The sequence below is a fragment of the Sordaria macrospora genome, chromosome 4 (assembly GCF_033870435.1).
Source record: "Sordaria macrospora chromosome 4, complete sequence".
Lineage (NCBI taxonomy): Eukaryota > Fungi > Ascomycota > Sordariomycetes > Sordariales > Sordariaceae > Sordaria > Sordaria macrospora.
Window position 1 is genome coordinate 2,513,948 of NC_089374.1, and position 22,612 is coordinate 2,536,559.

The 22,612-nt window shown below is 51.8% G+C and overlaps 7 protein-coding genes and 1 non-coding gene across 8 annotated transcripts; 4 read left to right on the forward strand and 4 right to left on the reverse strand.

Annotated features, from left to right (window-relative positions):
• Positions 1 to 5: 5 nt before the first annotated feature.
• SMAC4_05324 (uncharacterized protein) lies at positions 6 to 2,142 on the reverse strand. Its single transcript, XM_003346381.2, has one exon. The coding sequence runs from the start codon at positions 2,075 to 2,077 to the stop codon at positions 329 to 331; it is 1,749 nt and encodes a 582-aa protein (XP_003346429.1). The 5' UTR covers positions 2,078 to 2,142; the 3' UTR covers positions 6 to 328.
• Positions 2,143 to 2,194: 52 nt separating this feature from the next.
• SMAC4_05325 (uncharacterized protein) lies at positions 2,195 to 3,699 on the reverse strand. The gene is made up of 2 exons (XM_066090267.1): positions 3,352 to 3,699; positions 2,195 to 3,294 (listed from the first exon to the last, which is right to left on the reverse strand). Exons 1-2 carry the CDS (start codon positions 3,444 to 3,446, stop codon positions 2,379 to 2,381), a joined length of 1,011 nt encoding a protein of 336 aa, XP_065946845.1. The 5' UTR covers positions 3,447 to 3,699; the 3' UTR covers positions 2,195 to 2,378.
• A 738-nt stretch (positions 3,700 to 4,437) lies between these two features.
• SMAC4_05326 (uncharacterized protein) lies at positions 4,438 to 5,884 on the forward strand. Its single transcript, XM_003346383.2, has 2 exons — positions 4,438 to 4,876; positions 4,935 to 5,884. The coding sequence occupies exons 1-2, from the start codon at positions 4,542 to 4,544 to the stop codon at positions 5,644 to 5,646; spliced, it is 1,047 nt and encodes a 348-aa protein (XP_003346431.1). The 5' UTR covers positions 4,438 to 4,541; the 3' UTR covers positions 5,647 to 5,884.
• Positions 5,885 to 6,022: 138 nt separating this feature from the next.
• On the forward strand, positions 6,023 to 6,104 carry SMAC4_13642. Its single transcript has one exon. It is a non-coding gene; the product is annotated as a tRNA-Ser (tRNA).
• Positions 6,105 to 6,194: 90 nt separating this feature from the next.
• SMAC4_05327 (uncharacterized protein) lies at positions 6,195 to 8,349 on the reverse strand. Its single transcript, XM_003346384.2, has 6 exons — positions 8,090 to 8,349; positions 7,870 to 7,948; positions 7,726 to 7,766; positions 7,504 to 7,637; positions 6,908 to 7,305; positions 6,195 to 6,636 (listed from the first exon to the last, which is right to left on the reverse strand). The coding sequence occupies exons 1-6, from the start codon at positions 8,124 to 8,126 to the stop codon at positions 6,555 to 6,557; spliced, it is 771 nt and encodes a 256-aa protein (XP_003346432.1). The 5' UTR covers positions 8,127 to 8,349; the 3' UTR covers positions 6,195 to 6,554.
• A 6,475-nt stretch (positions 8,350 to 14,824) lies between these two features.
• On the forward strand, positions 14,825 to 17,968 carry SMAC4_05328 (uncharacterized protein). The gene is made up of 5 exons (XM_003346385.2): positions 14,825 to 15,061; positions 15,526 to 15,717; positions 15,815 to 16,157; positions 16,216 to 16,772; positions 16,828 to 17,968. Exons 2-5 carry the CDS (start codon positions 15,600 to 15,602, stop codon positions 16,869 to 16,871), a joined length of 1,062 nt encoding a protein of 353 aa, XP_003346433.1. The 5' UTR covers positions 14,825 to 15,061; positions 15,526 to 15,599; the 3' UTR covers positions 16,872 to 17,968.
• Positions 17,969 to 19,541: 1,573 nt separating this feature from the next.
• Positions 19,542 to 20,891, forward strand: SMAC4_05329 (uncharacterized protein; the record flags this gene model as incomplete). Its single annotated transcript, XM_003346386.1, has 2 exons — positions 19,542 to 19,985; positions 20,070 to 20,891. The coding sequence occupies 2 exons, from the start codon at positions 19,542 to 19,544 to the stop codon at positions 20,889 to 20,891; spliced, it is 1,266 nt and encodes a 421-aa protein (XP_003346434.1).
• Positions 20,892 to 21,172: 281 nt separating this feature from the next.
• Positions 21,173 to 22,438, reverse strand: SMAC4_05330 (uncharacterized protein). The gene is made up of 3 exons (XM_003346387.2): positions 22,290 to 22,438; positions 21,849 to 21,976; positions 21,173 to 21,685 (listed from the first exon to the last, which is right to left on the reverse strand). The coding sequence occupies exons 2-3, from the start codon at positions 21,933 to 21,935 to the stop codon at positions 21,491 to 21,493; spliced, it is 282 nt and encodes a 93-aa protein (XP_003346435.1). The 5' UTR covers positions 21,936 to 21,976; positions 22,290 to 22,438; the 3' UTR covers positions 21,173 to 21,490.
• Between the last annotated feature and the right edge of the window lie 174 nt (positions 22,439 to 22,612).

The following is a 22,612-nucleotide window of genomic DNA, read 5'->3' on the forward strand; positions in this document are numbered from 1 at the left end:
TCTTGGCCGAGTCACCGCAAACAGAGAGGTTTTCCTGTCTAATGGCATTTGGAGACAGCGGCAACAGGACCGGATCGTGCCCCTGAATGGATGTAAACAAGCCCCGAGGACATTCCTACGGTATCCACATGGCACGTATTCTGTGGCTCGCACAAACAACGATAGGCATGGGCACCGAGTTGGCCTAACTGGCCATGTTAGTATCAAAACTCATTAACAACCACGATCGTGCTATTCTGCTTAATCTAGGCTCCCTCACTCTGGTATATCGATACAGGCTCTTTTGAAAGGGTATCATCTACATATATATAACTAACGTCAAGTAAAATCACCGCTTAACCCTCTTCTTATCCGGCCCATCCTCCTCTCCTTCACTAACATCCGCATACTGCGTAACCGGCTGCGTCTCCTTCCACGCCTTGGTAAACATGGGGTCCTTGTTGGCCACCTCCGCATACTTGAGAAGCGCCTCGCGGGGATCCTCGTGCAACATCTTGCTGAGCGGGATGTTCTCCGAAATGTGCTTCTCGTCCGGCTGGCTGCGCATAAAGGGCGTGATCTGCTGCACCTGAGGACCTCTAGTTCCTCCGACGCCGCGGCCGCCTGCGCCGCCGCGCTTCCCCCCCTTGGGTTTCGGTACCGAGGCGCCGGGAGTGATGATGGAGTCGGCGGAGAGGCCGAGGCTCGAGTCCATAGTCAGGTTGGGGTCGTCATCGATATGCCGCTTCTTGGGAGCGCGGGACATGACTTCGACGGCACCCCGCAAGGACTTTTCGGGGTTGAAGAGGATGCGGGTCTCGGCGTTGGCGGAACCGGTGATGATCTGGTTGAGTTTGGGGTGCCAGTTGACGACGATGAGTGGAACGCCGGGCGTGATGGGCGTAACGAGTTCGGGTCTGAGGTTGCCCGGGTTGAGAATGTGGAGGTGGCCGGATGCGGAGCCGGTAATGATCGATCGCGAGTCGGGAGAGTATCGGATGTTGGTCATAGGGTAGCGATCCGATGTTGACGGGTGCTCGACCTTGACGAGAGGCTCCTTGAACTTGCGCGTGTCCCACAGTTTGATCAAGCCGTCACCTCCTCTTGTAACCACCATTCTTCCATCCGCGCTGATATCAATGCCGCCTGTCCATGTGTCTGGCTTATGTGCTTCTCGAATCTCTGCTGATGGTCGCATGAAGGGACCGTTGCCGCTGTACATGACCAGCGAACCATCCAGAGCGGCCGCCACAAGGACCGGATTGCTCCCCTGGGCAGAGGCTCCCCATGCCACCGATGTCATCCTTGTCCGACCAGCCGATCCCGCAGCTTTCGACTTGAAGACTATCACCTCCTTCTGGCTTCTCTTGTTGTTGACGTCCCAAATTCGTAGTGTACTGTCCGAGCCAGCGGTGACGCAAAGGTTGGGGTCGCTGGGGTGCCATGTGCCTGTTGCGATCTCTCCAACGTGACCCTTTGTGTTGTGCATGTCGCGTAGATACATGTCGCCCTTGATAAATTCTGTCAAGATATCGCCGTCCCTCGACATAATCTTAGCTTGGGGGTGTGCTGTCACGCATAGAAAGTGGCCACCCGAGGTAGGGCAGAACTCGGCGCGTTGGATCGGGTGCGAGTCAGTGGTGGCTGATGACTTCTTGCCCTCCCACGGATCGACGCTCCGAAAGGCCCGTAGTGTTGTTGGTGTCATGGCAGAAAAGTCGTGAAGCTTGACTGTCCCGTCGAGGGAACCGGTAAGAAGTCGTCCGCCGGCCGGGTCCAAGGACACGCTTGTCACGGCGCGCTCGTGTGTTTTGAGTACAAGTTCGTGGGATACGGGGAATCGGTCGCTCTCGTCTTCGGAGTCGTCGTCATCATCATCATCGTCGCTGTCATTGTCACTATCGTCATCCTTCTTGCGGTCGGCTTTCTTTGGCGCTGCTGGTGTCTCTACCTGTCGCCTCGCCCTCTCTATTTGCGCCGCGATATTGGTTTCTTTGCTTGCTGCGCCGAACGACAACGGCACATATGCGCGCAATGGGTCATCTGGGGCAAGTTGTGGTTGTTCGACCAGGTAGTCGTCACTGTCGCTATCGCTCATTATGCCGGTAAGGAGACGGGAAGAGTTGGTTGGTTGTAAGGAGCAAAAAAGTGTTCGGACGAGTCTTCTGGTCAGACGTTGAGATCATCAAGTTGCCTAAACAGCCCCACTGCTTCTTGGCGTGCATTCCAGGGTCCAGACAGGCGGGAGCTGTGACGCTACCCCCGGATGTTACAGTGTACAAATTGAAGATAAATTGCCGGCCATCGTGTTCTCTTCTCCAACATTCTTCAATTCGACTTGAATGGATATAAGCGGCCGTACTACACATCGTTTACCAACACACACGTTTTAACGAACATCATGCCGCCACCTGTAAACCCTGTAATGCTCCTGACTCAGCCGCCTTCTTCAACGCCTCCAACCTCGCCAACTCCTCCTGCTTCATCCTCTCCTGGATCCTGACTCTCTCCGGTACGATCTGTTCTCTTGGCCTGGTGATCTTCCAGCCGTCCAGACGGTCCTTTCCAAGGGCCCGCAATGTTACCTGTTCCACGAGCGAATAGTTACCGTCCTCCCTATCAAAGTTGAAGGGCTGCTTGAGCGCTACTGGTGGGTTGGTGATGATGCGGACGTTCCTCTTTGCGTTGCTCGAGGCCGAGTGCAGCATCAGCGGATGAAGCAGGTACACGTCTCCAACTTTGCCCGTTGCCTCGACAAAGTGGCTGCAGCTCTTGGCCACGTTGTTGAACCAATTGAGGTGCTGCTCCTGCTTGAACTCGGCATCACCGCGGGGTGCCATGCGTGGAGAGACACCCTCGGGATGCTCGTACAAGTGCTTGGCGAGGATAGGAATGGCCTCCGGGCAGATCATGGTACCGCCGCCCTCGGGCATGATGTCGGTGAAGAGCGGGATGACGAGCAGACCCTGCTCCGGGCTGTCAAGGTAGTGGACGAAGAAGTCACCATCGACGTGCCAGTTGTCCAGCTTTTGTGGAGGCTTTGGCTTTCCTTCTCCTTGAGGAGTGCCAAGGTTGACGATAAGGGAATCCTTCCACTTCTTGGACCAGCCAGCAATCTTGTCCTCACCGCCGCACAGCTCGCTGATGGCTGCCCAGGCGCGGGGAGCAAACTCTGCAGCGTCGAAGTCGACATGGGAGGGCATGTTGACACGTTCTTTGATCCAGGTGGACTTGTCGTTTGGATCCATGCCCAATCTCGTCCAGACATTGGCGATTATCTCCTGTGCCCTCTGTTGGGTGAAGGCGGCCGGGATCCTGGGATGGATTGTCAGTAATGAGGTTGACCAGCTAGTATTCTGGCATAGCACTCACTTGACCCAGCCATGGGTAAGGAATTGTTCCTTTTCTTCGAGACTCAGAGCAGATGATGATGACATGTTGAGTGTGATGTTATCTTTCGGACACATGCTGTAGAGAATAGCGAAAGGTCTTTGGAAGAACAACACTATGGATTCACGGGGCTGACGAGCTCTCTCTACCCTTATATATACTCGTCTCGAGATACCGACGGATGCCAACCTAAGCTATTCAAGTGATCATCATCACGACTCCGGACTCCGACTGGAACGTCGGCTCACATTGCGCCACGAGGCAGCTAGGTAATCCATCCTTGCTTCGTATGCGTCCTAGGCTACGTGTAACCGGCGGGGAGGTTTCGTTTAACCAGAAATATTCTATTGGGTATCACCAGTTCTATCGGGGAGTACGGCATCAATGGCGTTCCATTTTCGTTATAGTGACCTTTTCGAGGATGTCCCAGTAGTGCGGTTGACGATAATCGTGAGTTCGAGGCGAGCCGGTTAAATCTACTGTGTCTTTTGGTTAAATCTGCGGTGCCTACGCCAAAAGTCGCAGCAAAACCTCTAAGTGGCACGGGCCATGAGGCTTCCTCCTGCGCCGTCGGACATCACCAAAGGCTGGGCTCATCGGGGCAGTTGAGTGTCCTCGTTTTCTTCGTCCCCAAACTATCCCCAAAACTATTGACGGGAATGCGCTCCCAAGCACCCGAGCCTTCTGCAAGACGTTCACGAAAATACAGCGGTCCTTTTTCTTTACGCCCTTTCTTCCGCGGTCATTGGAAGGCATTGGTCATAGATGGGTATTATGGGCTCAAGTACACCGTAGATTTAACCAAGGGAACACAGTAGATTTAACCGGACCGGCTCGAGGTTGTCATCGGATAACTTTAAGCTCGTTGGACGTTCCCGGTTGCGGGGAGTTTCCAGCGGGACTCCAAGGAAGGTGTGGGCGTGCTGCGGGGGAGCTTGAGCCGAAAGGTGGTTGACATGACGGCAAGCTGCCCTATTGGTTGCCAACAGAGCGTTTGTGTTCCACTGTCACGCTGCAGTCGATCGGACAATGACATGGATTCTTTATTTCCGTCATCATTTTTTCCACTTTGGTATTCCGAATTACGATACTTTGGATAGGTACCTTTCCTGGAGCGACAGACGCGACAAGCTTGAAAAAAGACCAGACTGTTACATTACGAAGACACCGAAATGCCGCCAACCCTGGAACTCCTCGCGGAGGACTACGCGTCAGAGGAAGACTCCGACTTCGCGCCAGAAGCTGCTGAAGCCGCCGAGGAATCATCAGTATCCGACGACGACGGCGATGAAGAAGTCGGTGACAATACCGAGAAATCGAAACCCGAGAAGAGGAAACGCGCCGTTGTTGACGAGGCGGAAGATGCCGGTTACGACAATTCTGGAGATGAAGCAATAATAAAGAAGGGGGAGAAACGACAAAAGAAAGCAAAGGCAAAAGATGTTGCCGGCGAGGAGGAGACTGGCGAGGGCGGCCTTATCAAGACGCGCAGCCAGCGTGCTGTTGAGTACGTTTGCACATCAAACCTTGTGTCTTAAGATCCGGACCACTAACGACAACGATAGAAAGGAGAAGCGTTCAACAGCCGCCGCGAGCGGACCGGTTACAGTCGACATCGATGCCCTCTGGGCGCAAATGATCAGCGAGCCGGTTATACCACAGACGAGTTCAACGAAGCCAGACGAAAGCGCCGACGCAGCAAACCGCGATGGCACGAAATCATCCTCCCAACAGCCAGAACCAGGCAAATCGAAAGATCCCGAATCCGACTTTATAAAGATCAAGCGAACCTACAACTTCGCTGGCAAAGTTCACACCGAAGAGAAGCTCGTTGCCCGGGACTCCGCCGAAGCAAAGCTCTACCTCGCCTCTTTCGGAGATGGAATGGACGCTGCAGCCGCCGACGGAGGCGAACCAGCCGCGGAGGACGAATCCTCTAGCACCAAGCGCATGCCCCGAAAAGCCTTCCGGTCCGTCTTCGAGCCCATTACCGACGCCAACTCGGCGCATCGCTCCGATCTCAACCTGAGCATGGCCTCCCGCCTGCAGGCTCGCGAAGCCACGGGCAAGGACAAGGCCAAGAAGCTCAACACGGTCGAGAAGAGCAAGATGGACTGGGCGGTGGCGGTCGACAAGATGGGCCTCAAGGACGAGCTCGAGCTGGCGGGCAAGTCCAAGGACTCGTTTGCTGCGAGGCAGGATTTCTTGGCCAGGAGTGAGATGCGCAGGGAGGAGGAAGCGAGGAGAGCGAGGATGGCGCAAGCGGGGAAGACGTGAGCGTGTCACGATCGATCACCAGCTGTCCTTTGCCGCTTTCCTATATTGCTGTTTGGATGGCGTCTTCTTTGCCCAAACAGCTTGGGAAGAGCCCAATATGCAACACTGTCGATGTTTTTTTCACGACCTCAAAATAGAGATACCCACTTCCAATACCAGAACTTCTTCAACGCCTCGACGATACGACGAGAAGCACAACTTTGCATGATCCTAGGGACTCCCAACTATCAAAACGTCCTACGGTTGCTACGGCACACAGTGGTCTTGACTCCAAAGGAGCATGGTAAAAACATTTGGCAGTTTGTACCAGTGCACCACCCAGTCTGGCTCATAATCCCAACTTCCTTAGCAGGTAACCATCAATCAATCATCAACTGGCGTGGTGGCGGAGTGGTCTAACGCGCAAGACTAGAAATCTTGTTCCTTCGGGAGCGTCTGTTCGAATCAGGCCCACGTCGAATGATTAATCTTTTTCCACGATGATTTTTTTGGTGGAGACATACTACCAGCCGCTAGCATGGATCACCAACACAACCTTTTTGGATTCGTTTACAACGCAAACTACACCCAGATATGTATTGTGAAAGCTGATTCGACTATCTCGGATTTGTTTCTCGTCGGTATAAGTAAAGGACCGGCTTCTTCTCAGAGTTAGATCCAGAAGTATCTTTCCATGGTGAGACAACATGACGAGGAGAGACTGTCTGCTTTGAACGCCCAATCTGAAACAGCCAACCAAGAGCGTTTGATGGGTACATGTCATCTATCTCTTGTCAAATATTTTGAGGCTGTGAAGCTTGACGAAGAATATGTCCATGTCGTGGTTAGAAAGACGCCCGATGAATTGAAACAAGAGGCAGTCATCTCATAATCCCCAAGCGGGTAGCCCAGTTCCTGCCCCAAGCCCATTACAACTTGGCCTTACCACCGGGAGGCAAAAGCGTGACGTCCTGGAAGGGCAGACCAAGAAACTTGTAGATGAAATGGAATCTGTGTTGTTTTTCGAGTTGTCAGCCAAACGTCAGTCAGTCGGTCAGTCAACGATCAACCATCACCACACCACACCACACCCCACCGCCTATTCACACTCACAAACTCCCTCCATTCCACCAACGCAGACATGACACCCCTGACTCCCAGGTTCCGACGAAGAGACATAATCAGGACTGAGTGATCGAGAGATCCTGAAACAGCAACGACAACAAAGAGAAAAAGAAAAAAGTAAAGGAGGAAACGAGAAACAAGAACAAAAAGAACATACCTATCACTCCCAAAAAATGGCTCCCCCCTCCCTTTGTCGTCCGTAACCCAAAACCACGGATTCCCAAACGCGCCCTTATCCAACGCCTCCTGTGTCGCATTCTTCAGAGCATCCTTGACCTCTTTGGTCTCGGTCCCCTTCATGATTTCTTCTACCTGTTGTTTTGTGAACATTTTCTTCTCGCCGCCCTTCTTCTCTCCTTCTTGTCCACGTTGAGAGGAGGTGGGGGCAGGGATAGAGAAATCTGCGGGGCATTCGAGCAACGTCTTGGCGACGTTTTCGGGCAACGTCAGGTTCAAGTTGGGAGGAGACCAGAAAAGGTGCATTAGGTAGTGGAGGGCTGTGAGGAAGGTGGAGGGGGAGTAATGGGCTTTGATGAAGTGGAGGGCGCGGTTGGGCTGGTTTTTTCTCGGTGTTAGTTTTCAGTTCAGTTCAGTTCAGTTCAGTTCAATGCTTTCCAGGAAGATACTGGCTGGATAGATGGGAGAGGCGTGGCATGACAGGGAGTGAGAGCTGATCAGGTGAGGAAATGAGGAGATGAGGAAGTGAGGTAGGAAGTGAGTGAGAGGAGGAGTAAGGGGACCAATGACACATACGACAATAGTTTTTGAAACAGCCATCAAATCCTTCGGCGTCTGGATCACCACCCCCGGAAACCGAGCGATGGACCGCCGAGCATCGTGAGCGCCGTAGATGGCTTTGGCGGGGAGGGTCCAGGGCGGTTTGTTGCCTTTGGGTTGATTCGTCAGCCGTTTGATCACATAAACATCGAAGTGAGTATAGGAAGAGATGGGGGTGAGTTTGAACTTGGAACATACCTGAGCCGACATTGATGGCGCCCAAAAGGACCGGATGGAATCTGGAGTGAGAGAGGATAGGTGGTTAGTTGAGTTGAGTAATCACCAGAGTCAGGATGCTCCTCCTTGTGAGACTTGGAGATGTGAGAGAGGAGAGAGACTCACTCGACCTCTACATTGTGTGCCTTGAGAAGTTCACCGTTTCGTTGAAGATCTAGGAAGGCTAGGTAGCTGTATAGAGACACTGAAGTCAAGTCTGTGTTAGTCGTTTGGTTCGATGACGATGACGATGAAATGTACAGCCACGGTCCTAGTTTGAGACCAGGTACGACAGGCTGGTAGAAGAGGGTTATAATAAGTCCCGATTCAGGTTCGACGAACTCACCAATGTCCATATACACATCAATCTTTCCTCCGCCCATTTTCTCTGTACCGTCTTCCCGTCTATCTGTAGCATGTATCTTCCTTGTCTGATCCGTCTTATCTCGTCCTATCGGTGGCCTCGGAGATGAAACGCTACAAGAGGTTCTAATGTCGTGATGTCGTGATGTATGCTATACTTGAATGTTGTGGCTCTCAAAACACAAGAATTCCTGATTAGTGAACATATCAAGTGTATGCACATACTGGTTCGTGGTGTTGCAGTGTCACTGCCGTGGTGTCACTTCTCGTGGTGTCGTTCAATCGAACCTCGGTTCATGATTGACACGATTGAGGGGTGTCTGGCCAATCACAACACCGCCTCCTCACTCAACCTAGCTGTTAGCAACTTAGCTCAGCACGCTCAGCTTGCCCAGTTCTGAAGTCCAAACAGCTGCTTGGCTGCATTGATTTAGTGATTAGTGAACCACCAGCTGTTAGCTCGCTAGCCTGTCCGCCAGCTTAAACGGTTACACCGGCTGGCTGGTAGCCGGTAACACCGATCTCTTCAGCTGCGAGCCCAGTGCCGATGGTGGTTGTTTGTTTGTTGGGTTTGTTTTGGGGTTTTGCTTTCCTACGGATCTTTTCGGCTTCTTTTTTTTTTTTTTTTTTTTTTTTGTTCTGCTTTTCCTTTCTTTTTCCTTTCTCTGGATGTCCGGATGCTTGCAAACGAAGGAACGTTATTCGGCCCGGTCTCTTGCCGGTAGATGGAGGCTCTTGCGTGGTGCAACAATGCTTTGATGCTCTTGGAGGATCCGAGCCTTCTTAGGGGCTTGTGTTTCTAGTGTAGAGCGTTCAAAGTGAAGTAGCCGCGACATCGATGAACGGGAACGGAAGGAGGACCACTTTCTCTGGCGTTACTATCAATGCCCCATGCGCCTTCAGAGGTAGTCCTGACATGTAATCCAGTTAGTCGACGTGAACACCATCATCAATTCACACATCTCAACCCAGGACCTGGAGACCAAGGACAAGGTCAACCAGATACCTCTACCCAAGGATACCGTCACCCAGTTCTATTCTATATCCCCCAAACCCACAACCCATCTCGAAACTCCTTGTCTCCTTGTTGTTTCCGTTCTCAGAATAGTATACTTTTGCCACGTTTTTACTGGGGAAGATGGTAGTGCGGAGATTGAATGATGAGTGATGTCCCACGAAGATAGTGTAATCTGGGGATCCAATAGCATACCCCCCCTCACTCCCTCCCTCTTTCCCGAATGAAACCAAATGAAGAAGACTGAAGATTGAGGTGTGGTGAGGCGAGGTTGGAGGAGGCTACATGTCTCGTCGCTTCCCAACTTCCCGACCTTTCTTTTGTTTCTTTTCCTTTTCTTGTCTTTTTGAGAAAACTGGGCAACCGATCGACTGACAGACCGACCGATCGCTGAATTAGCCACTCGGCCGTGCCGAACTCTTTTTTAGGAAGTTCTTGGAAGATTGAACCCAACCCGGAATAAAAACCCCCGAGAAAGAAAAAAGAAAAAAAGAGGCACTTATATCAACGTCGGTGCCTTATGGAGGTTATTGGACCTTTTGTCTTTGTCCAATATTACAGCCGTGGTTACCATGGTTGCCATGGTCCGTGGCCCGAGGTGGGTGCGGGCGTGTGGGATCCCGGATGCCCGTTGTTGTGTGTCATATATCATCTCTTGCGTGTCATTTCATTTGTATTTGAACTCTTCGAAACCGGATTCTAGAATATCTCCTTTTCAGGGTTTAGCGGCTTTTGCTTGTTTCTTTGGTTCGCTTATTCGCTTGGTGGCATGTGGGAGCCCGGAATGAATGTTCAGGATGATGGAAGATGGGTTGGGATGCCATGTTTTGCCAGGAGCTGTTGTGATCATGAATAGATGCGGACTCGGCCTTTCCGTGTTGTTTCATTTCAACACCTCAGCTCTCTCTTTTTTGAACATGTTTCGTTTCTATTATGAGATGAGAGATCAGTTTTGTCTTTGGTGTTGTTGGCGGTAAACGACCTGGGGACTCGCTTGGAGCGTTTATAGTTGCCCACTGGACCCCAACCTGTCGTTGAAAAGTACCAAAGTGAACGACGAGCGGCTCGATGCCTCTTGTGTTACGGTGACGGGTTCTGCATCTTTAATATCTTCTCTCTCTGACGGCAACACTGTCTGGTTTGTCTGTTAGACGCTCCGCTCGACGCGGGGAATCTTTCAAAGAGGTGTGACGAATGCAGAATGCAGGATAATCCACCAGTAGCATGCACAAGGCACCTCTTTATTCCCGTTTGACGGCGGGACGTTATGGTAGAGATGACACTACCTACCTTACATACATGTACCTACTGTATGTCTATGCAGTGCAGTTTGTCCCGCTCCCGCTCTTCCGTCTTGTCCGCGATATTGTGGCACATCCCTTGGGAGGTTTAAGTGGAGGTTCAACTGTTGGGAGATATGGCGGGATAAGATACCGAGTCTTTTAACAGAAACTGAGAGCGGAAATCATTCGCTGTGAGTACGTATGAGCGGTCACCCCGAAGGCCAAAACCGGGGAAGGATGTTCAATAACGACAAGTGACAGATATGTAGATCCATGAGGATCCATGAAATCGCTGAAATTCCATGACAACCCGGCTTCCATCCTTCGGGGTCTCTTGGTTCTGGGTTCGACATACCATGGGCATGCCATGATCTGAAACCACACCCGAAAAAGAACAACCGAAATCTCAAATCTTGCGACTTGCGGGAGCGAGGATGATGAGATTGAGAAAATTGACGAATGGGCCGGGCGATGAAGGAACAAGAAAAAACGTGGCAATGGAAAGGAAGAATGAGAACCACGAAATAAGCAAAGTGGAAGATTGGCATGATTTCCGGTCTGAAGCGACGAAAAAGGACAGAGTTTAGCGCAGCGAATTGATCTGACTTGTCCTTGTCGCTGTTGTCATTCAGGTGTTGTAGCATGTCTCCCACTGAAGACATTGCCTGAAAAAGAGCTGGCCCGAGGAAAAACTCCAGCGCTCCCAGGCTAGAAACCACACGATGACACCATCGCGAGGTGGTCCAGAGGGAACCAACACCAAAAAGGGGAGAAGCCAAGAAAGAGATTTGATGTCGGCCCCCACCAGCTTCAGCAGGTGCTACGTACTGTAGAGCGATGCATGTCGCGATCCTGTGCAGCATGGTGCCTGACTAAACAAGCACGCTAACATTATCGCAAAGAAGTGGAGTTCAAAGCTCCAGCCAATAGCCGCGCTTGACAATGTTATGGAGTCAGCCCCCTAGCCAGAAACGAGTTTAGTCTGCTCATTTCAGAAATTGCAGTCAATTTCGGGCCAAAAGTCTGCGAAGAGACAAGCTCTTTTCACCAAGGTACTGTACTGGGCACTGGCCTGGCCGTATTCTCCGCTACCCTGCCTACTACCGTTGTACACAGTAGCCTCGCTTGGGGGGTGGGTGGCTTCGCGAGGCATAGATACCGAAGGAGGAACACATCCAATCTCAACGGGTTTGAAACATAAGCTTCTCAAATAGTGAAGAGGACTCGGGCTTTGTGCTTCATTGACCAGAGTAGTCTTTAGCGAGGGAACGGAAGGTGAGGAAAATACGATGAAGAGCGGAGAGGAGAGAGAAAATCGCGGGATTGGCGAACAGCAAACCAAAACTGACAATGGAGACGAGATGGGACCCTAAGAGAGATAAAACAGAATCGCCCGTGCCGGGATGGTGTGACTGTTGCTTTCGGCCGCTGCCGCGTGGAGATGGTGGCTGCTCTCACTCTTTTTTTTTTCAATTGCAATTCGCGCGCCGCGTCTGTTCTTTGAGGTCCGGCACTTTTCTTGTGATCAAGGTACGGAAATTCCTGCGCTAAACAGAAAGGGTTGCCGGAATAATCGTACGTTGGGTGTTTTATGGTTTCTTTGAAACTGCCGGGTTGCCGTTTCTGTGCCGTTCGTCTTGGGTTCGGACCGCTGATTGTGTTGGTTCTTGACAATGGCATGGCCGGCCGTCCTTTGTGATCAGTATCGTAAACTTATTTGAACGTCTTCCCATCACCTTTTTCTGGTAATGCTTTCTCGTGACCGTTCATAAGATCACGACAGGAAGTTTCAAACATATCCACCAAATTTGTGAGCGTGGAGCTCGTTTGGGAAAAAAAACGACAATCGGTTCCTTGCTGATCACATGAGACGGGGCATCGCAAACGGGCCCAGCTGCAGGGGAGGAGCATGGCCTTTGCGCATCGGCGTGGTTGATGTGGAGAAGGGAATCTCCAGTTCGGATTTCCACAACCGTCCGTTTCGAGCCTTCAGTTCCATCCATTCCCGTCCTTCGTGTCGGGTTTGAAGGCTCCCCTGTGAGTGGTTGCGGTTGTTGCGGCGGTACGAAAGCCACAGGTGAGCAAACAACACCGCGGCCGGCGGAAGGAAGGGAAGGGAAGGGAGAGAGAAAGATGAGCTCAACCGTCAAGCAAACACTTCATCATCCTTTCGTCGGCACAGTTCCCAACTAGAATACCTGTCGTCCTATCAGGATTGACCTCAGCCGAAGCATGTGTAAAGGCCGAGTGAGGTGTGTCTGATACATGTCTCCTTGGTGCCGCATGGATCGTCAATCCCGGCTAATCTGCTTGTCGTTTCAAAGCCGCACTTTGTTAGATGCATGTGCCGCCCTTGGTGCACACATGGAAACCCAAGAATCTGTCTAAACCTCGTCCAGGGGCCTATAGCAGGCTTCGAATCTTGGTATTTGCATCTTGGTATAACGTTGGTACCCTCACGATCAGTCGAAAATGGTCTTCTGGCTGTTGGGGATTTCCGGAGCCCTGATATCCTAAAAAGAGGCGTCAAAGAGGCTTTCTGAGGCGTTGTCGTCGCCGCTTCTCCGGTCCGATAGTACTATTATGTATAGGGCAGACCTGTGTGTACGCTTCTGCCTTCAGACAAACCCGTTACTGGCACTTTCGGAACTGTCATTTGTAGAATCGGATCAGACCGCACAGCTGCCCGTGCCGCATACCGGACGCATCAGCACCGGTGGTGGACCCGGATCCGAAGCACCGGGGCAGAGACTGCCGTTTGATAACTGATGTCGATCGGTTCAGGGTCGGCCAGGGGTATCGGGCATGGCTTTGAGTGTCACGGAGCTCTGCCGTGCTGTGGTCGGATCGGCGCCGTATCCGTGCCAGATCATGTTCTAACCGGAGCCTGTCCAATGGACCACGGACAAATTGTGACTCTCCAACCTCGAATTCGACATATCAGGGTTCAGTGACTGGGTAGCTGGAATGAGAAGGGGATTATCCTCATAAGCCTCGTTTCCCAATCGCTGAGCTTTATTCCACAAACACAGAATCCGTACATCAGGTGAAATCCAGCAGAGTGTTGAAAATATTCCCATGGTCTTTCCCTATCCTCGCTGGCAGAGTTGCTAGTGAAGTTCTAGTCTAGTCTGTGACAAGCCAGTGGATTCCAACCTTATAAAGGTGGGAGAAGAGAGACACTGTCTCTTGGGCGAGGCTGTTCCACCAGACAACTGCCACATACTGTCTTTGCCATCACTCGATCTGTCAGTGTGTTGACAGATGCCATTAATCGCCGTGACTTTGCACCTGTAGTGTAGAATGGTAGTATGGTATGTACGTAGTCGGTAGTGTATGTACGGGGTAGGGTAGCCAGGGCAGACAGTAGCCTCTTCTGTTCCTGACCCGGAGGTACGGACGAAACGGGGCTCGACACGGCTCCAGTATGCAGCGCAAAAACATGGCCGCGTCGGGATGCCGACCAAGCCCTTGATTTGTGATCCACTCTTTGAGCCATGTCAGGAGAGCCAAGAAACAAAAAACTGGAAACACTTTTATTCGACAATGGCTGTTCTTGGCTGGCCAAATTTCAAACGGTCAGGATGGGCAGCCTTGGGGTAAATTCGTCCACCGCCATGTGGCCATCCCCTTGGTTGATCGCTTGGGATGGGCCGGACTGGAGCGAGGACCTGGAGCAAGAAGGGCGATTGTCGAAATGCAAAGGGTGATTGATGGTGTCCAGCGAGTGGTGTCCGCCGTTTTTTTTGTTCCGTCGAGGTTCCATTCCTGCCAGGTACGGATGGCACTAGAGGCCAGGGGCAGATGTCGGATGGAGATGGATCAAAATGGATGGAGCGGAGAGGGTCTCGAGGGGGTGGGCGATGTTACGCTCTTTCCACAGTCGATGTGGTGCATGAACAGCAGCCCAGAGCAGCATCCACTCGCAATGTTTGGAACCAAGGAGCAAGGCAGCCAGTCGCAAGCAAAGGAGATCAACAAGGGCAAAGCCGTGTTGACAAAAAAAGAGGTTCCAAACCGGACGAAATGGGTCATTGATGGTCGGCCGGGCATCCAAACGAGGAGGAGTCCATTCCCGTCGTCCCAAGGCCAGCCCAGGGTCTGACAGTCTGTTGCATTACTCCACTTGCATGCATGCAACGGCAGCCTGTGATTAGCCAGAGTGCCATCGCGGCTGGAGCCATGTCACTTTAGAGAGTGCGCGGTGGGTCTCTGCTGGGTCGCTGCCCCCGAAATTCACTGAATGGAACTGGGACTGGAAATCGGAGTCTACTGTGCACCTGCTGTAGCCGGGCCTGTCTCTCCCCGTTGCCTGCTGCGCACCTTTTCACTCTTTGCACCCCCCCGACTCACATTAACAGAAGCCAACCTCCCATCCCTCCACCAATTCCCAATCTTTCCCTTCCTTTCGTTTTCCGTTTTCCGGCTCAACACCCTTCCTCCCGCAACCGCGAATTGCTGAGAGAGTTCAGCAGCAACTCTACTCTCGGCCACCTACTCTCGCGACATTTCCCTATCGTATGGTCTCGACGACTATCTAATTATCGAGCTGCACCCCGTCTCTCCCTTTCGCACCAAACCGATCCGACGCTCACCTTCCAATCAAGTGCGGTTGATTGAAGGTCTAATTACAATTGCGTGGTATACTGCCAAAAAAGTGAGTAGGTTCGCAACACGCATGCACTCCAAGTCCAGCGCAACACACGCAACACGCCTTTGCACCATGATATCCTCTCGCTCGCCTCATCGTCGTGCCCTAAAAGGCTGTTCTGTTTGCTGCCCATCGATCGCATCGGTCTTCGTTTCAATGAGCGCTGCCATGCCCGACAATCAATACCTGCGAAATTGCATCAACCATCGAGTCTCTATTCAGTATTCGTTTGCGGTTTCCATAGGGGCCTTGACAGCGACTCGAGGTTTTCGGGGGTGGTGGTTCTAGCGCGTTTCTGGAAGGACATCCGCTATTTTCGCTGCGGAGACTCCAGCTCCATCTTGCCTGGATTGCCTCCCCCAGAGACCAGGGGGTTCTCGCCCCTAACACTTACAATTACAAATCGCCTCTCGCAACATCAAGTTCGTCTCAATTATTGCTCTGATACTAACCTCGAACACCCTCACTAGACCGTCGATAATAATCCCCGAATCACGAAACAGACACTCTCTATCATCGCCAAGAGTTACAACAAGTCGCCAAAATGGGTTGCGGAATGAGTACAGAGGATAAGGAGGGCAAGGCCCGGAACGAGGAGATCGAGAACCAGCTCAAGAGGGATCGCATGCAACAACGTAATGAGATCAAGATGCTTCTTCTGGGTATGTCATGTTCCCGACAAGCCGATTGCTGGCGCATCCCTGATCCGGATCCTTCGGTCACCAATCAGATCTCGCGGAAGCTGACAATACTTTGCAGGTGCTGGTGAATCCGGAAAGTCGACCATCTTGAAGCAGATGAAGCTTATCCACGAAGGAGGTTACTCGCGCGACGAGCGCGAGTCGTTCAAGGAAATCATCTTCAGCAACACTGTGCAGTCCATGCGCGTCATCCTCGAGGCCATGGAGTCCCTAGAGTTGCCACTGGCCGACCAGCGCGTCGAGTACCATGTCCAGACCATCTTTATGCAGCCCGCTCAAATAGAAGGCGACGTGCTGCCTCCTGAGGTCGGCAATGCCATCGAAGCCCTTTGGAGTGACGCTGGCGTCCAGAGCTGCTTTAAGAGGTCAAGGGAGTACCAACTGAACGACTCGGCAAGATAGTAAGTTTCCGCTTCATGGAGGAGGCTCTGGTCTCCAACAGCTAACATGCTGTCGCAGCTACTTCGATAATATCGCCCGTATCGCCGCGCCGGACTATATGCCCAACGACCAGGATGTTCTGCGATCGCGTGTCAAGACGACCGGTATTACGGAAACGACTTTCATTATTGGCGATCTTACGTACCGTATGTTCGACGTCGGTGGACAGCGTAGCGAACGCAAGAAGTGGATCCACTGCTTCGAGAACGTCACCACCATTCTCTTCCTGGTCGCCATTTCCGAGTACGATCAGTTGCTTTTCGAAGATGAAACCGTCAACCGCATGCAGGAGGCCCTTACTCTGTTCGACTCCATCTGCAACTCCAGGTGGTTTATCAAGACATCTATCATTCTTTTCCTCAACAAGATCGATAGGTTCAAGGAGAAGTTGCCCGTCAGCCCGATGAAGAACTACTTCCCCGATTACGAGGGTGGCGATGACTACGCCGCCGCTTGCGACTATATCCTCAACCGCTTCGTCAGTTTGAACCAGCACGAGACCAAGCAGATCTACACGCATTTCACCTGCGCGACGGATACCACACAAATTCGCTTCGTCATGGCTGCGGTCAATGGTGAGTTTTCTTGCTCCGAGATCTAGCAAGGGCCAGAACTAACAGTGGCAAACAGATATCATTATCCAGGAGAACCTGCGTCTCTGCGGTTTGATCTGAGCATTGAACCCAGTCTAATTTTTCACCAGTCAATGGGGCTATGAGGTCGAGTAAGCGGTTGACGCCGATCGATGTTCCGAGTGTTGCCGCCCAACCGATACCACTGGTTCCCATGCCCACAGTTTCTGCCTCCAGATTATGATCTAATGGAGGCGGCGTGGGCTCTCGAGAGGATATGAAGCTCTACATACACCTCGGGGCGTCCCTGGAGAAATTGCATTTGAGAAGCATCATCAAGAGGGGGGCTAACTATTTTGTTTAATCATGATTCCCCATCGACCCTGGAGTCTTTGCTCTCTATCGGTGTTCTGTACGATTTCTTTTCCCCCATCTTTTCTCTCCCCTCCTAACCGGGCGCTTTTCACCTTGTTCTTTCTCCCCAGGGACACCGCGGCTGCCGTGGAAAAGCGAAAACCCCCTCTCAACAAAAGAAATGAATGATTTTTGGCGTGCGTGCTTTTTTCAATCATATTTCGGGTGTTCTTTCATGGGCAGTGTGGGGGAAAGTAGTGGGACTCAAGCCCATGGGTTCCGGGAGAAGGATGCTGGAACGAAGCAGGTCGCTACCAATCGGAAGGAGGGTAGAGAAGTGAGAGACAAAGAAAGAGGAGGGGTTATCAAAACCACGACGGACGAAGAGATGAGCGACGCCCGTTTCGTTCCGCTATTTTCCCCTCTGGCTGAAAGAGAGGCAAAGGGAAACCAAAGGGAAGCCAAAGGGCGGGAAACGTTGCGGCGCGCGCGTGTGTGAAGCAAACGATATACCAAGACAAGCACGGTCTCTTTTCCTTTTTTTTTTTACTCTACTTTTTCTGCTTTTTCCAAAGAAAGTTTATTCGTGTGATGTGTTATTTTTGTTTTGCAGGCAGCGTGGAGGGAGGGAGCAATGGCGGTCTGGGTTTCCTATGGACAACGCAACGGTTGGATTTGTCTTGTCTGTCTATACCATACTCAATACCAACATTGAAACGCGATTAACTTGAAAGAGAGAAAATATGATTCCATGATCTACTGATGACCCGTGATACCGGATGTGATGATGATATGAAACCTGCGCACATCTTACCTACAAATAGTGAGGCGTAATTTGACCTACCATTTCACAACAAACGTTCGTGTGGTGTGTGTCCAAAAAGGGGGGACCACAGCAAAAAAAAAGGTGGCACGACATACAGGAAGGGAACTAAGCTAAACGTCCAAACGGCAATAAGGCAATATAATCGCCACGAGGCGGACGGACGAGGGAAGCAAGAAGGGAAGAAGGAATCACCATCCTTTTTTCGTGTTACCAATAAAAAGTTCCTGCATTTTCTCGGGTAGCAAACATGACAGGAAGCACCCGACGCTAGATAGAGGTAGGGAAAGATCAGACAGCCCGGACTAAGATACCTGCCTAATAATAAGTAAAGAATACATACCTTCACCCAATCAATCCCTTAACGCCGAGCTGTTCAATGATGGCGTTTCTTCGAAACTGGTTAAGATTACTATCCATGTATTTTTGTGGCGATGAGAGTAGAGTGGTGGTGTTCCGGGACTGTCAGATTCGGTAAGCAGTTCGTCGGACTGCAGTGTTCCCGTCTCCTTGTCTCCAAGGAGAGAAGAACTGGGTAACGTACTTGACGGTTGTCATAGATTTTTTTTATATTTGTTTTTGACGGGATTGGGTTGAAGGGCGCCACGGATTAGGTCTTAAATATCAAGTGAAGGTAAATAGAACATATCCAGTATGGAGAACGACCAGTTAGACTTAGAAGTGGCTATCCGACATTCTTGCGATTTGATCGAAGCTGTGTTGCTGCCGGTGCTATACTATGAACGAGAGTCGGGGATTGTAGTCACAACGTCTTGAAGTAGCGAACTCTGAAAGGTTAAAGGCCGCATTGCTTCTCCGTGCAAGTAGAGGGTTCGGTATATGGGCGAGTCTGTTTCGTACCTTCCAACACAAGGATTCAAAATTCCTCCATGAAAAATGAGTTTCGTCTTCTCGGGAATTGAAATGATCCATGATTGTTGCTTCCTCGTTTATACGGCCATAGGAACCTAGATCTGAAGTCTGATAACCTCGAACGTGTTCCGAGTTCACTTTGCTCGTACACACCTTCTCTTCTGGTTTCTGCGTTGTGAGAGTGGGAGGACCCAGGTTGTTGAATCTCGGACAGAGGAGGAAAGAATAATGATGTAGACTGTCAAAAACTTGCCCACAGTAGCATATAAGAAAGATGACATACAGACTTCGCTAGTAGAATATACGATGTTGAAGCTTGATACTGTGCCCTTTGTTACTCCTAAACAACTTGAATCGTGACACTCTTTCACCCCTAAAGACCAGCCATCCCTCGGTTTGTTTTCATGAAGCATCGTTATCGGGCGTATCTTCCTCCGCTACCCTGCCGACACCTCATCCTGAGTTTCTCGTGCCTCTCACCGGAAACCAGAAGAAACCACCGAAAATACCAGCCATCATCAATTCTATCGAGCATCAACCGCCCAGAGAAGGGCTAATACACGTACTTATCGAGGACACTAATTGTCAACGGAAATTTGACGGTATAAATCAGCCTACGAATGGTGCTACCTTCTCGACCTAGCAGCACTTGTCCTCCTAAGACAACGACAACAGCCTTGGAAGAGGATAAGGACAACAACAACCACCAAAACATTGCAACAATGGACCATAACCATCAACACCTCAACCTCATTCACTTCCCCGGGCAAAACCTTCACTACCATCGGCATCCACCGCAAGCATCACCATCACCGTCCCTCCAGCAATGCTCAACACCAACCGATACCCTTCGGAGGATCCTCCTCCGAGTAGACACAGCTACTACCACCGTCACCATCCCACCGGCCACTCACGATTTCACACCAGCAGAGGCAGCTTCGACTACAAGCTCTCCAGCCTCCCCCATCAAGTCAACAACCACATCAATGACCAACCCGACCGCCATCATCTCAACCCCTATCTCAGCCACTGTCAACACCGGCCCCAGGATCAACACCTCCCGATCCACCTCCCACCCCACCACCGCCTCCCGCAACGAAATCACCCTCCTAGCCCTCGGCATCTTCATCCTAGTGGCCCAACTAGCGTTGATAATCTGGGTCGGCGTGCGTCGGCGGCGGTTCTCCCTTTCGTCTTCTTCAGCTTCGGGCTCGACTTGTGCGTATCATCATTCGCGTTGGCACAGATAGAATTGTCCGAGGGAGTTGGATGGACTTCAGTTGGATGGACGGGGGAGTCATGGACATGGACATAAGGGGAAGAAGTGTTTGTGGAAGGAGGCTTTTGGGGAAGAAGACCCGACGAGTCCGACGAGCCCGGGGAGTTGGAGGGAGAGGAGTAGAACTAGGGCTAGGGGGTTGAGGGGTGGGGAGGACGTAGAGGGGGAGGAAGAGGGTGAAAGGGAAGATGGGGAAGGGGTAGATGGGCTGGAGGGTTCTTCTGGGTCTGGTTCTGGGACTGGGACTGGATCGGGGTTGGATGAAGAAGATTTGAGGGAGAATGAGGATGCGGATGAAGGTGTTGGTGAGGGTATACGCAGCCGGGGTAACTCTGCTGTCATTGCTGGCGCGCACGAGCTGGTGGAGAGGGTGAGGAAGAGAAGTAATAGCTTGGGGACGTTGTTCAAGAGGATAGGGGCAGGAAAAGGGGAGCATGTCGAGGAGGTACCTGAAGACCAGCAGGAGACAGCAACGAGAAAGAGAAGCAATACTTTCACAATGGGGTTGGTGAGGGGGATTAATACAGGCGGTGCTGGCGAGGCTGGCCTCAGAGAACGCAAGGGGTCTGCTGCCACGACCACTGCCAGGGAAGGGGATGTTGAGATGGGCGTTGGAAAGACGAGTGGGCTGAATACAGATTTTGGAGGGAAGTTTGATGGGATTGAGGAGCGTGATGATGGTGGTGGTAGTGAGAGGAGGCGTGGATCTTGGGTGCAGGTTCTCAGAGGTTATTCTGGGTTGGGAAACCAGAACGGAGTGCAGGACCCGGAGAAAGGAGGCTATTGGTGTTAAGATCTCGTGAGAACTTGAAGCCAGGGTGCCGTGCTTGGATACTTGGCATGACTGAAACCACCTGTTTATCTCGAGTGAGCTTCGGATTTTGCTTGATTCCCTCGTCGAGTGTCCGCTGGTTTAATGTGATCGCAGCCCACTCTCTTGGCTACTTACGAGGCTTTCCATAGAATCCCGTCCCGTGGGCCAACGTAGTAGATAGTATATAGACTGGTCTATTGTTCCTGTCAGTCGCTCATCACATGAACAAGAACAACCACAGCAATTGCATGTCATCCACGCCCATCTTTCTTTCGGCTTTCTCCTACTCTATGTCGTTGAACGTTTTGGTTGTACACACAAAGGGAATAATCGTAGACTCTTGCTGGTGGGGGAAATCTCCGCGGCTCCGTATCCTTTGTCTGGGTCTCTGGGTCTTGGTCTTTGGCGCATCGTGACTCCTCTAGCATTTGTCTCTTGTCTCTTGTCTCTTTCGCTCTCCCCGAACCTAAGAATGATAAGACATCCCTTTCTTTTCCTATTCGCCGTCTCCTCCAACACCGAGTACTCCGAACCAAGCCTTTTTGATCTTCCTACTCTCCCATCTTCAATTGACCGACTTAAGCCTGGGCACGGATGTCCCTGGCGGCCTGCTTCAGGCTGCTGTTGCACTCCTCGTACGCGCGGCCGGCACCGAAACCGACGCCGACAAAGGCGGGCCACGCCCTCCGCTTGAAGACGAGGACGGAGAAGACGACGCCGAAGCCGAGACCGAGGGTGGACTTGATGAGGAGGTTGGAGAGGCAGCGGTCCCACTAGCAATTGACACCTTTTTGTTAGCAAGCCGACAGACCCAACAGTCGTAGACAGATGAAGCTATCCAGACGGGACCCAATGCGGGGCTTTGCGCCCAAGGCCGTGGGATGGGAGGTTCGAGTCCGAGGCCCGGAGCAATTGTGCGATGGGAGGGAAGCTCACCTTCTCGTTGAGAAGGGCCTCGCTGACGGGGCGCGCAATGGCGCTCGAGGTGGGAGCAGCCGCGGGGGAAGAGGTCGAGTCGGACATGGTGATGATGTGTGGGTTTGGGTCGGGTGGTTTGAAGCTCTCTGCAGGCAAGGAAGTCAGAAGGACGCGCGCGAAATCGAGAAAGTTGGACGAGGCACAATCAATGGTTGGTTGCCGCTTGTTAGCGAACTATGCTTGGTCTGTTAAGCCGCTTAAGCTGATAGACCTGAGACACGGCAGCTACAGGTCCTGCCCGTAGCTGTACCTTAGCTATGACATAGCATGGGCATAGCTGGTCGACAGCTGCCTCTACCTCTACCTCTACCTCTACCTTTACTTTAAGCTAAGGCGGGCACAATAGATAGATGCTGGATGTAAGTTGAGATGGAAGATAATGACAGACAACAAACATACCTCTAATGTAAATGCGCAAGGTAGCGAGTGAGTGACCTCTGGAACGAGGGTGGAGCAGTAGACGAAAGAAAGATGAACAAGCGACGGACCTTCAACTGTTAGCAGCAGACGTCGATGATGTTATTTTCCCTCGGGAGATGTTCCCAGGCCCGGCGAGCGGATTGCGGATCCCAGCAAGTGCCAATTGGTGCCTTCGTCCTTCTTCGGCTGTCTCCGTCGTCACCCGAAGGCGGTGACCAGCCAGCCCAGCTATCCAGGCTTGGCGCAATTGACTTTCCTGACAACAGTGGGGCCCGGCCAGAATTGGGACGGCAGAATCTTGG

Excerpts from the sequence above, each read along its gene's own strand:
- SMAC4_05324 (XM_003346381.2), bottom strand. The coding sequence starts at position 2,077 with ATGAGCGATAGCGACAGTGACGACTACCTGGTCGAACAACCACAACTT.
- SMAC4_05325 (XM_066090267.1), bottom strand. The coding sequence starts at position 3,446 with ATGTGTCCGAAAGATAACATCACACTCAACATGTCATCATCATCTGCT. Across the intron at positions 3,295-3,351 it reads CTTACCCATGGCTGGGTCAA|GATCCCGGCCGCCTTCACCC; the intron begins GTGAGTGCTATG and ends AATCCATCCCAG.
- SMAC4_05326 (XM_003346383.2), top strand. The coding sequence starts at position 4,542 with ATGCCGCCAACCCTGGAACTCCTCGCGGAGGACTACGCGTCAGAGGAA. Across the intron at positions 4,877-4,934 it reads CGCAGCCAGCGTGCTGTTGA|AAAGGAGAAGCGTTCAACAG; the intron begins GTACGTTTGCAC and ends CGACAACGATAG.
- SMAC4_05327 (XM_003346384.2), bottom strand. The coding sequence starts at position 8,126 with ATGGGCGGAGGAAAGATTGATGTGTATATGGACATTG. Across the intron at positions 7,767-7,869 it reads GCACACAATGTAGAGGTCGA|ATTCCATCCGGTCCTTTTGG; the intron begins GTGAGTCTCTCT and ends CTCTCACTCCAG. Across the intron at positions 7,306-7,503 it reads CTGTTTCAAAAACTATTGTC|CCCAACCGCGCCCTCCACTT; the intron begins GTATGTGTCATT and ends AGAAAAAACCAG.
- SMAC4_05328 (XM_003346385.2), top strand. The coding sequence starts at position 15,600 with ATGGGTTGCGGAATGAGTACAGAGGATAAGGAGGGCAAGGCCCGGAAC. Across the intron at positions 16,158-16,215 it reads CTGAACGACTCGGCAAGATA|CTACTTCGATAATATCGCCC; the intron begins GTAAGTTTCCGC and ends ATGCTGTCGCAG. Across the intron at positions 16,773-16,827 it reads CGTCATGGCTGCGGTCAATG|ATATCATTATCCAGGAGAAC; the intron begins GTGAGTTTTCTT and ends AGTGGCAAACAG.
- SMAC4_05330 (XM_003346387.2), bottom strand. The coding sequence starts at position 21,935 with ATGTCCGACTCGACCTCTTCCCCCGCGGCTGCTCCCACCTCGAGCGCC. Across the intron at positions 21,686-21,848 it reads AGGCCCTTCTCAACGAGAAG|TGGGACCGCTGCCTCTCCAA; the intron begins GTGAGCTTCCCT and ends GTCAATTGCTAG.